The sequence below is a fragment of the Ranitomeya variabilis genome, chromosome 2, assembly GCF_051348905.1.
Source record: "Ranitomeya variabilis isolate aRanVar5 chromosome 2, aRanVar5.hap1, whole genome shotgun sequence".
Taxonomy (NCBI): domain Eukaryota; kingdom Metazoa; phylum Chordata; class Amphibia; order Anura; family Dendrobatidae; genus Ranitomeya; species Ranitomeya variabilis.
The window spans coordinates 1028744428-1028757217 of record NC_135233.1 but is presented as its reverse complement, the minus strand read 5'-3'; the positions used below and the strand labels follow the sequence as shown (position 1 = coordinate 1028757217).

The window sequence follows — 12790 nt, the reverse complement described above, 5'->3', positions numbered from 1 at the left end:
ATGATGAGAGAGATACATGCTTTCCCACAGATAGTATCGATAATTTAGTAAGATCAGTTTGTAACACCATGGGTATTGAGGAAACAAAAACCCCTAAAACTCCACAGGACGTGATGTTTGCAGGCCTGTCAGAGAAGAAAAAACCTTCTTTTCCTGTGATTCCAGCAATAAAGAATGTAGTTAAAAAGGAGTGGGAAAGCCAGGGACAAAGAGGATTACCGTCTTCATCAAAAAGACGCTATCCCTTTAACGATGAAGATTTCTCCATATGGTTAAAAGCCCCGAAGGTGGATGCAGCAGTGGCCTCCACTTCTAGAAAATCTTTATTACCCGTGGAAGATTCCGGTTCCTTGTAAGACCCGCTTGACCGGAAGGCCGATACCCTCCTAAAGAGGGCATGGGAATCCTGTACTGGAGCCTTCAGGCCGGCTATATCAGCCACATGCACTGCCAGGTCCATGTTGGTCTGGTTGAAGGATTAAAGAGCGGCCTTTCCCGAGATAGACTGATCTCTTCCTTGCCGTTAATTAGAGGAGCTACAGCCTTTTTAGCGGATTCCTCAGCTGATTCCATACGGCTAGCGGCCAAATCGGCAGGTCTGACTAACGCGGCTCGTCGAGCCTTATGGCTAAAGGGGTGGAAAGGAGATCCCCAAACAAAGTCTAAGTTATGCGGTCTTCCCTGCCAGGGTGAGTACCTATTTGGTACTAAGTTAGACGAAATATTAACTAAAGCAGGTGAGAGGAAGAAGGGGTTCCCCAATAACACTTATCTTCCATCCTACAGGAGAGCATTCCGAAAGCCCATGTTTAATAGGAAAAAGGACTATAAAAACCAAGACCGCTGGGCTAATAAAGACTTTAAACAGAAAGGAGCGTTCTTCGGAAAGCGTCCATTTAAGCCTGAGGATAAACCCCGTTAGGACAGATCTACCCGTTGGTGGTAGGTTGTCTTTCTTTTTGTCACAATGGCTGACAATAACTTCTAATCCGTGGGCAACTAGCCTCATTTCTACAGGTCTAAAATTGAAATTTGCCCGAGTCCCTCCGGACTCATTTCTATTGACTTCCTTAAGGTCTCAATCACAACAAGAGGCCTTGGAACAAGAAATAATAAATCTCCTGTCCAAAGGGGTACTAGTGGAAGTCCCTTTTCATCAAAGAGGAAGAGGTTTTTATTCCCCTTTATTTTTGATTCCGAAACCAGACGGATCGTTTAGAACAATAATTAACCTGAAAAGACTAAACGTCTTTCTAGAAAACCAAACCTTTAAAATGGAATCTATACGATCAACTATTAAGCTTCTGTTTCCCCATTGCTTTATGGCAGTGCTTGACCTTAAAGATGCGTATTATCATCTACCAATCTTCATTGAGCATCAGCAGTATCTTCGGGTGGCAGTTATGATGGGAGGTCAAGTAAGGCATTATCAATATACAGCAATGCCCTTTGGACTGTCGATAGCCCCGAGAGTCTTCACAAAATTAATGTCGGAAGTAATGTCATACTTGAGATTAAAAGACACACTTGTAATACCATATTTAGATGACCTTTTGATAGTGGGTAACTCCTTTTCCCAATGCCATCAGCGAGTACTTGATACAATTTCATCCCTGCAGGAATTAGGGTGGTTAGTAAACTGGGAAAAATCCAGATTATCCCCCACAACTCGACAAACATTTCTAAGCCTTATTCTAGACTCTACAAGTCAGAGGTGCTTTCTTCCTGACTCTAAACAAATAGCAATCATAAACAAAGTACAATCGGTGATTAATAACCCCCTAATTTCCCTAAGAGAAGGGATGTCCCTTCTGGGTTCTTTCACATCGTGTATCCCAGCTGTCCCATGGGCTCAATACCATAGTAGAAAATTACAGTACAACATTCTGCAACAAGAAGAGAGGTTACAAGGCCAATTAGATAGCAGATTATCTTTACCAACAGACGTGTTAAATTCCCTTACCTGGTGGTTAGATCACAATCATTTTACCAGTGGGGTTCCCTGGGTGATTAAACCTTCAAAAACAATCTTTACCGATGCCAGTCCTAGTGGTTGGGGAGCACACTTAGGAGATCAAATAGCTCAAGGTCTGTGGTCTCTTGAAGAATCGAACGATTCTTCTAATAAAAAAGAACTGAAGGCTATCTATTATGCCATATGTAAATTTCTTCCACAGCTACACGGAAAGCATACAAGAATCCTTTCAGACAACATGACAGCGGTGGCATACTTAAATCACCAAGGGGGAACGAGATCAGAAGCTCTCATGTTTATAGCTGGCAACATTCTATCCATAGCAGAGGAGCACCTTCTATCCTTGTCAGCACTGCACGTAAGAGGAGTCGACAATCCAAGAGCGGATTTCCTCAGCCGCCACACTCTTCGCCAAGGAGAGTGGGTTCTCAGCCGACGTATCTTTTTAATGATAGTCAAAAAATGGGGCACTCCCGAGATAGACCTTTTTGCGACGAGACGCAACAGACAAGTCAAAAGGTTCGCTTCATTGTTCCGATCCGACAATCCAGATATCTTCGATGCTCTGCAAGTCCCATGGACATTCCAGAAAGCATATGCCTTTCCCCCTCTAATACTTCTTCCAACGGTAATCAGGAAGATAAGGGAAGACAGAGCTCATGTGATCTTAATAGCTCCATTTTGGCCCAAGAGGCCATGGTTTTCCTGGCTGAGAGCCATGTCAATCTCAGACCCATGGATCCTTCCGGAGGATCAGGATCTTCTCTCTCAAGGCCCCTTCAACCACCCTCAGGTGAAGGGTCTGCGGTTGACAGCCTGGCATTTGAGAGGCAGCTGCTAAAAATGAGAGGGTTCTCTAACAAAGTAATTGACACTCTGCTACTGAGTAGGAAGAAATCCACCACATCCATTTATGTGAGAGTGTGGAAAAAAATTTTAAACCTCTACCCAACAGCACTATCAAACAAAATTCATATCCCTATGATTCTAGAATTTCTTCAAAAAGGACGCGATTTAGGTCTGGCAGTCAGAACCTTAAAAGTACACATTTCTGCGCTTGGTGCTTTATATGGTCACGATATTGCAGGTGACAGGTGGGTAGCTAGATTTATCGCAGCTTGCCAAAGATCAGAAACAGTCCAAATTCCCCATGTACCACCTTGGGATGTTAATTTGGTCCTCGAAGCTCTAACAGACCACCCCTTTGAACCACTACATTCAGCTCACATAAAACATGTCTCCATCAAGACAGCTCTCCTTGTTGCTTTGGTGTCAGCTAGAAGAGTAAGTGACATACAGGCATTATCGATAGATCCACCATTTATGTCTGTATATCCAGATAGAATTGTCCTGAAAACAGACCCTTCCTACTTGCCCAAAGTATGTACTAAATTTCATAGGTCACAGGAAATTTTTCTTCCCTCCTTCTATGATAACCCTACGAATCAGGAAGAACAAAAATACCACACATTAGATGTGAGGAGAGCCATATTAGCCTATTTAGATAGAACTAGCGCCTGGAGGAAGAGCAGGGCTCTCTTTATTTCCTTCCAGGGCCATAGAAAAGGAGATGGAGTCACGAAGGGTACCTTATCTCGGTGGATTCGGGATGCAATATGTTTGGCCTATTCATCCAAAGGGGAGAACCCGCCTGAGACTGTAAAAGCACATTCCACTCGGGCGATAGCATCATCCTGGGCCGAGCGTGCGGAAGTTCCAATAGAACTGATATGTAAGGCCGCAACCTGGGCTTCTCCTACTACATTCTATAATCACTATAGATTGGATCTGTCTTCCTCATCTGACCTGTCCTTTGGTAGATCAGTTCTTAACACTGTGATCCCTCCCAAATGACTATCTCTGAAAGTCTCTCAAGTGGGTGCTGTCGTGGCGAAGAGAAAACACCGGATTACGTACCGGTAATGCTCTTTTATAGAGCCACGACAGCACCCCTTCACTTCCCACCCTATTAAGTTATTTTTATAAAAGCACGATTAAGGGTGTTTTTGGTTCTTATAGTTAGCCATACTAAGTTAACTAATGATAATTGATGAAATCAAATTGCCTACTAATTCTGGTGGGCGGTTCCTCGCAATCTCTGTAACCCAACTGTGGGAGCGAGGGGGACCGCCCCTTTTATCTCTCCATAGGGTTTCCTGTTCCTAGGGGCGGATCCCCTCTCTCAAGTGGGTGCTGTCGTGGCTCTATAAAAGAGCATTACCGGTACGTAATCCGGTGTTTTCTTTTTCTAAAAATCAGCCTTGTGGTTTCAGAAATGGTCTTTACTAAGGGGGTGGATCCTCAGGGGTGTGTTTTCAGTCTGCTGATTATTACCCTGAGGGCCAGGCCCACTTGGTAAAGAGCATAAAATTAAGAGGTCCATATCTCTGGAACCGTATGATTTTTAGAAAAACAAAAATTTGAATACTCTTGGGAGGAGCAGTAATAAGAAGGTCAAAAACTACCAACTTTTGACATGACTATAGTGTTTTTTTATTTTTATTTTTTTTACATCTACTAAATATACTTGTAACTCTGGTTACTAGAGTTCAACGAAAAGGTTTTCAGGAACCTGCAAACATCCTACCTGGGGCAACCCCATTTGTTTTCTTGTGATGGGCTCTCACACTTGAGCTGTGCTGCAACATAATGAGGACATGCTAATCAGAAAAGGCTGCAAGTAGGAGGTTTGTAGGATTCTGGTCCAGTGGCCAATGACTACTAACATTCCTGCCGGACCAAAATCCTGCAAAACACTTTATTTTTTTTAACCCCTTTCTGACCTCGGACGGGATAGTACGTCCGAGGTCAGATCCCCTGCTTTGATGTGGGCTCCAGCGGTGAGCCCACATCAAAACCGGACATGTCAGCTGTTTTGAACAGCTGACATGTGCCCGCAATAGCGACAGGTGGAATCGTGATCCACCCGCCGCTATTAACTAGTTAAATGCCGGTGTCAAACGCTGACAGCGGCATTTAACTACAGCTTCCGGCCGCGCGGCCGGAAATGCGCGCATCGCCGACCCCCGTCACATGATCGGGGGGTCAGCGATGAGTCAGGATAGTAACCATAGAGGTCCTTGAGACCTCTATGGTTACTGATGCCGGTTTGCTGTGAGCGCCACCCTGTGGTCGGTGCTCATAGCAAGCCTGTAATTCAGCTGCATAGGAGCGATCTGATGATCACTCCTATGTAGCTGAGCCGATCCAGTTGTGCCAGCTTCTAGCCTCCCATAGAGGCTATTGAAGCTTGGCAAAAGTAAAAAAAAAAATGTTTAAAAAAAAATGAAATAAATTTAAAAAAATATATAAAAGTTTAAATCACCCCCCTTTCGCCCCATTCAAAATAAAACAATAAAAATAAAATCAAATATGCACATATTTGGTATCGCCTCGTTCAAAATCGCCCAATCTATCAATAAAAAAAAGGATTAACCTGATCGCTAAACGGCATAGCGAGAAAAAAATTTGAAACGCCAAAATTACGTTTTTTTGGGTCGCTGCGACATTGCATTAAAATGCAATAAGGGCAATCAAAATAACTTATGTGCACCAAAATGGTATCACTTAAAACACCAGCTCGGCACGCAAAAAATAAGCCCTCACCCGACACCAGATCACGAAAAATGGAGACGTTATGGGTATCGGAAAATGGCGCATTTTTATTTATTTTTTTTTATTTTTTTATTTTTTTAAAGCAAAGTTTGGAATTTTTTTTCACCACTTAGATAAAAAATAACCTAGACATGTTTGGTGTCTATGAACTCATAATGACCTGGAGAATCATAATGGCAGGTCAGTTTTAGCATTTAGTGAACGTAGCAAAAAAGCCAAACAAAAAACAAGTGTGGGATTGCACTTTTTTTTGCAATTCCACCGCACTTGGAATTTTTTTCCCATTTTCTAGTACACGTCATGGTAAAACCAATGATGTCGTTCAAAAGTACAACTCGTCCCACAAAAAATAAGCCCTCACATGGCCAAATTGACAGGAAAATAAAAAGTTATGTCTCTGGGAAGGAGGGGAGTGAAAAACGAACACGGAAAATCCCAAGGTCATGAAGGGGTTAATGTTGCTCAACTCCTGTAAAATTATAAAAACTCAACCGTTTCAGTGGGAGCTGCCGAGCATCTAATGTGTTAGCTACTTGCCCAATGTTTGTTAAGGAGGCGTGAAAAGAATATGGATCAAGTATGTTGAATTTTAACATGACCAATACTCTAAGGTAGCCAAGCGGCCGATAGTGGTGTCTGAGATCGGCTTACTCCCCTCTCCCCATTGAGAGGACGTGCACTTATCTCTGCTGAGAAGCCATGTGTAAGGAATTGAGAGGCAGCTATTGAAAGTGTATGTAGTGTACATCACAAGATCTTCTCACTGTAAGACATTTTATGTTCTTTTTCAGGTAATTCAAAAGACCAAAGTTCTTCAAATGTAAAGCCTTCATACAGTAGCAAAAGACCACTTCCATGTGCAATATCTACAGAGTCCTCGGCTCCTAAGCGAACCAAGCTCATAGACATCAACTCGCTGCCGCCGTTACTTGGGCAATCCTTCACGCAGATGGGTATGATGGCCGGCATTATTTTCTGAAAAACAATTATTTATATTGCTCTAAGACAGAAAAATATGACTTTTCAAAGATTTATTCCAGGGGCTTGTAAATAGGATTTCCTCTGTTCCTGCTGCTTCCCTGTTTACAGTCCTCGTACATGGTAATGTTACATGCCGGCTGTGGTGAGGTGTCACCCATAGTGACATTATTAGGGATAATTCTATTCCAGTTTCTCAAAATTTCTATTCTCCAGAATGCTGCAGCTTCCATTTTGATGAATCATACAGGGCCGACAACAGGTTTAAGTAAAAAAAAATAACTTTTCCTCACTATTCCTTGTCCTGCCATTGGGTCCTCCACACGTCGCTTGGCATTCAGAGATGTCAGAGGCCTCTGTGCAGAAAGATCTAGCAAAGAGCAAGGCAGGCCAACGAGGCCTGTGTGTGACAGGCAGGCGAGAAGAGGGCGCGAAGGACCAGATGGCGGGCGGGGAGTTATTGATATCTAATATATCTCCAATGTTTATTAATAATACAAATAACTTTAATGCAAATAAAATTTCCCTGTGAAATCCATGTGATTTGATGAATTGGAATCGTAGCAGATTTCTCATCTCTGGACACTACGTCCCTTGTATGTTATATCATAACTAAAAGCATCAGCGGAGATTAAAGATGTGAGCGTGTAAGGGAGATGGTCAACTATTTGATAATTCTATAACTGTTTTCTCATCATCCATGACAGCATTTGTAAGGGAGGAATCCTCCTGATCAATGGACAAGCAAAAAACATTAAATACAGCTCCCACTTCCAACCTTCAGTGGTTTCCTGTCCTTTTAAGCATAGAAGCCTTGAGAGAACAGACAGAGCATCCGTGAATTGTGGAACATCCTTAAGATCTTCTGAAGCAACCTCTAGAAACAAATTGGGCCCTGGGATATTATCAGCTTGGAGAAACCTAAATATCATGTCTCCAGTACGCCTCCTTGTTGGGCCGTGTGACCCGCTTCACCATGGCCATGTGGCTTGCTTAGCCGGCTTTCTCATGGTTTGGTGGATCCAGCTGCTTGTGCAGAAGAGATAACAGGTCCTAATATGTAAGATGAGTCATGAACTATGTAGTCACACTTTATCCTGTATAATACATATGATGTCTGTGCTCATCGTGTAATATGACTGCAATATGCTATACTGTGACTATACACCTCAGACGGTCTACACAGGAGAATGTGACTGGCAGAACATCTGATGACCGTGTAACATACTATACAGGATGATGTGACTGGTGTGTGATGTTCTGCAGCCATTGAGTAATATGCTGTAGGAGCAGACAATATGTCATTGTCACACAGAGGACAATATATCCAGGATGATATTTGACTTGTCATAGTACAATACGTCACACATGATCTTGTGTATACTGTGCAGTTCATGTTCTTGTGTAGGAGTCTGTATTGTGTCTATGGTGCCTCAGAGCAGGCAATACAGAGATGCTCCGCATCCTGCCGCCTCCTCGCGGTGTCTGTCTCCCACCGCAGCGCTGTCACGCTGGACGCTTCCTCCAGACACTGCTGTGACTTCCACTGGGCGCTGATGTTAACGCCACCCTTTAGAGGTTGAAATAAACATATGAATTTCAATTCTGATCAAAATCATGGAGAAGTATCCTGTTCTCTCTTCTGCAAAGCACCAAAACCATGAGAAAGCCGACTAACCAAGCCACATGGCCAAGAGTGCAGCACAAGGCCCAAAAAGGAGGCATACTGGAGGCAGGATATCTAGATTTTTCCTAGCTGATGTTAATATCCCAGGGCCCAATTGGTCCAGTAATTGGTGCAATTTGTTTCTAGAGGTTACTTTAGCATTATAAAGGGAACACTAAAATACCACATCCTAGATATCACTGAATGAAATATTTCAGTTGCAAATCTTTATTCATTACATAGTGGAATGCATTAAAAGCAATAAAACATAAAAATGATCAAAACTAATTTCCCATGGATGGCTTAAGAAAAACACAATTAAAGGGAACCTATCACCCCGTTTTTTAAAGATTAGATAAAAATAGTGTGAAATAGGGGCAGAGCTGGGCTTTACATTAGTGCCTCTTTGGTGCCTTTACACCCCCGTTAGGCTGCCGAAATACCTTAGTGAAGTGTCCGTTTTGTCCTGTCACTCAAGCTGGTCAGGTCGGATGGGCGTGGTGACAGCGCTGTTTGTCCCCCAGGATCCTGCTCATCATTACGTTGGTGGCGTAGTGGTGTGCGCATGTCCAGCAGATGAATCCACTGCCCAGGAGATGAATAACGGCGCGGTCTTCGCTATTCAGCCGTTTACCGGTGGGCGCGGCCATCTTTCCTGTGGCCGCGCCTGCGCAGATGGAGCGCTCTGCTGCCCGGGGCTTCAGGAAAATGGCCGCCGCGATCTCCATCTGCGCACGCACGGAATCCCGCGGCCATTTTCCTGAAGCCCCGGGCAGCAGAGCGCTCCATCTGCGCAGGCGCGGCCACAGGAAAGATGGCCGCGCCCACCGGTAAACGGCTGAATAGCGAAGACCGCGCCGTTATTCATCTCCTGGGCAGTGGATTCATCTGCTGGACATACGCACACCACTACGCCACCAACGTAATGATGAGCAGGATCCTGGGGGACAAACAGCGCTGTGACCACGCCCATCCGACCTGACCAGCTTGAGTGACAGGACAAAACGGACACTTCACTAAGGTATTTCGGCAGCCTAACGGGGGTGTAAAGGCACCAAAGAGGCACTAATGTAAAGCCCAGCTCTGCCCCTATTTCACACTATTTTTATCTAATCTTTAAAAAACGGGGTGATAGGTTCCCTTTAAGACTTTGGAGAGGCCTTGTCAAAATCCTGATCTTAATCCAATTGAGATGCTGTGGCATGACCATTAAAAAGGCTGTACATGGTCGGAAACCCTCCAATGTGGCCGAATTACAATTCTGCAAAGATCAGTGGGGCGAAATTCCTCCAGAGCGTTGTAAAAGACTCATTGCCAGTTATCGCAAACTCTTGATTGCAGTTGTTGCTGTTAATGGAGGTCTAACAAGTTATTAGATTTAGGGGGCAATCACTTTTTCACACAGGGACCTGTAGGTTTGGATTTCTTTTTTCCTAATAATAAAGTCCTTCTTTTAAAAACTGCATTTTGTTGTTGTCGCTGTTATTGGCAGTAGTCCCATCAGCTGACACCAGTGACCAGAGGTAAACTTTTTTGACAGCTTGGGAACCACGGCTGTCTGACCGGCGGTTAATGATTTTCTTCCGATCAGAAGCAGTGTTTGCCGTGCTGCCATGCACATGACAAACACCCGGTGTTTGGGCAGCCAAACCCGAACAGTAGCACGGACTTCCTGGTGAAGTCAGTGTCCGTGCCCGAACAGTAGGTGTTCAGTACAGACGTAGAGCTTTACTGTTCGGGTTCGCCCATCTCTAGTCATGACAACCAATCGGCGTCCCACAATCACGCTCTGGATGCGACAATAGGAATGGAATAAGCGCCCTCCTGATGGTGCATGTTAAATGCTGCTGTCGGAGATCAACAGCCATATTTAACAGGTTAACAAGCACAGGCGGAGCACTGTTCCACCCACGGCTGTTAAAAGCACATGATTGCTGAGTGACAGTCATCATCTGCTGACAAAGATGCCCGCATCAAAGTTAGGGACACGACCTTTGATGTACATGTCAAAGGTTGTGAAAGGGTTAATACAGTACATTATATGCACATGATTAGCTGGGGGAAAAAAAAGTTAATGCATTTCGTTAGAGTTGTCCCATTATAAACAAGTTAACTATCTCTACCTATCTGTTTGATTGTGGCTCTTTATACTTCTCATCTCAGACCAGTTTTGCTTGCTCTGGTTGTCTGAGATCTCTTAGTGGTGGTGGAGCGTTAAAGGGACACTGTCAACTGAATTTGGAGGGAACAATTTTCAGCCATAGGGGTGGGGTTTTCTGGTGTTTGATTCACCCTTTCCTTACCCGCTGGCTGCATGCTGGCTGCAATATTGGATTGAAGTTCATTCTCTGTCCTCCATAGTACACGCCTGCACAAGGCAATCTTGCCTTACGCACACAACGATCCAGCGATGACAGCGGGAGATCCAGCGACGAAAGAAAGTTCCAAACGATCTGCTACGACGTACGATTCTCAGCAGGGTCCCTGATCGCTGCTGCGTGTCAGACACAGCGATATCGTATTGGATATCGCTGGAACGTCACAGATCGTACCGTCGTAGCGATCAAAGTGCCACTGTGTGACAGTACCCTAAAGTTAGAATAAAATCCCTTGGGTACACTACAGAGTACTGTTCTTTTTTGTCACTAAATCTAGTTTGGCGTACCTGGGTGTACAATCTACACTCTGATATGGAATTTGCTGTTTTGTTGTTGTTTTTTGTCCTTTTGAACCCACATTGGGTTGTTCTCTAATTTGTAACTTGTTATGATTTGAATTCTGGTGCCTTGTTTGATCATAAGTGTGTCAACAATGATTGAATCAGGGTGATTTTGGATAAATTTTGGCAAGGTGCAGTTGTTGGGTCTCTTGCCCCCGCTTGTAACCTTACTCTGGGCGTGGTTTGGCTCACGTGACTTCTGCTTCCATACTTAGATGCACTCCCATCCAAGTTTTTATCCTCTTAATATATTGCAGTCAGCATATTACCATCTATTGCAGTACTTACAATTGCTCATTTTGCCCTTCTACCCAACTAATCCTTCTCTTTTCTCTGATCTATGTAGAAACAAAGTCTCTTGTCCCTGCATTTATCATTCCCCTCTTCAGCTCCTCATCCAGCTGCTCCGATTCTCCCTCTGCCAGGAACTTTTGCACTGACTCCTGACTCGCACAGGGAAAATTTTCCTTCTGTTTCTACATAGAGCTCAGTAGGATTCAGCTAGTCAGTTTGTAATCGCTCGTCACTGACCTAACAGAAAGGAGAAGAATTGGCTGGCTGTGTAAAAGGGCAAAATAGGCCATTGTAAACCTACACAGTGCTTTATACTCTGACCCAATACATTGAGGATAAAAACTTTGATGGGAGGAAGGCTTCTATAACTTTACTGACTGTTCAGCATTTGTGCAGTAGTTGTTGGTTTATCAAGTACATTATTACATCCTCCTTTTTACTATGATTTTAGAGGTCTTTTTTTTTTTTCCCTTGTTTTTTAGTTAGACCAGATCTGGCCTCTCTAGGCTGAAGACCTCCAGGAATCTTGGTTGCTTGGAATTGTACTGTTCTCCACTGTTCATTCCCAATCCCAGGAGATAATCAAACATACAGATTTTCCCCTTTTTTTTTTTTTTTTTTTAAAACAAGTCGATTTTGTTATAACCTGTTACATTATTTTTTAGGGAGCCAGGTGTCTCAAGTGAGGTTACAGGTACTCTTTTCATCTGAGCTCCAGATCTATATGGATGGTCACAGTAGTAGAGACTCTTCAATCAAAACATTAACTCTCTTCCTTAAGCACTACCCATTAGACTAGGTTATTCTTTGGATCTTTCTTTCTTGTGTAAGATCTTACAAGGGATGTTCCCTTCCTATCAGAGTATCTTCCATTGTTATCCTTTCATGGCTGATGGGGAAAAAATTATTACTCATCCGTAATCTCGTTTTTTCCAGAATCCAGTGACGGTACCTCTACTCGCTCACCTCCTGCATCTAGTTGAGGTTTCTGTCTAATGGTGGTACATTTGGACAGCTCCTACTTGGAAACCACTGAAGGAGGAAGTGGGACTTTTGTCTTTTTTTATTTTTGTTTTTGGCTTCCTGTCCAGAGATAGGGGGATACATCACTCATTGGTGTTCTCCCGGGTTTGTTTTTTTACTTTATAGGTCCTTGGAACGCTTAATAGAATTTCTAGAAAACCGTTTTGTCCTAATAGCTTGACACTAATCACCTTACTGATATTCAGTGTAGGGTCATTCCATGTCAAGTGAACCAATGATTTTTACCACTATATTTTTAATTCTTTTGAGATTTTGTTATTTGGCAATAGTGTGTCAGAGAATGCAAAATGTGAAGAAAAAAAAATTCTAGATATTTGTTTTTATTTTTTATTGATTTTCAAAGTTCGGAAAAAGTGCGATTTTCGGTGTTGCCTGCCTTTACATTTCTCCCCATAACTCAGGCTCAAAAAGAGATAGAGAAAACAATAAACACCATTCTACTCAGAACTGTACAGGCTTTCACCAGATATGTCACACGAGTATCTTTAATAATATTTTA

At 43.3% G+C, this 12790-nt stretch overlaps 1 protein-coding gene across 2 annotated transcripts in view; it reads left to right on the top strand.

The window, feature by feature from the left end:
- LOC143808569 (ribonuclease H1-like) overlaps positions 1-12790 on the top strand; it is a 37179-nt gene that overhangs the window by 12183 nt on the left and 12206 nt on the right. For both annotated transcript variants that reach the window (XM_077291380.1, XM_077291381.1), the window contains exon 4: positions 6382-6543. In XM_077291380.1, coding sequence (XP_077147495.1) covers positions 6382-6543 — 162 coding nt within the window. The remainder of the gene's footprint in view (positions 1-6381; positions 6544-12790) is intronic.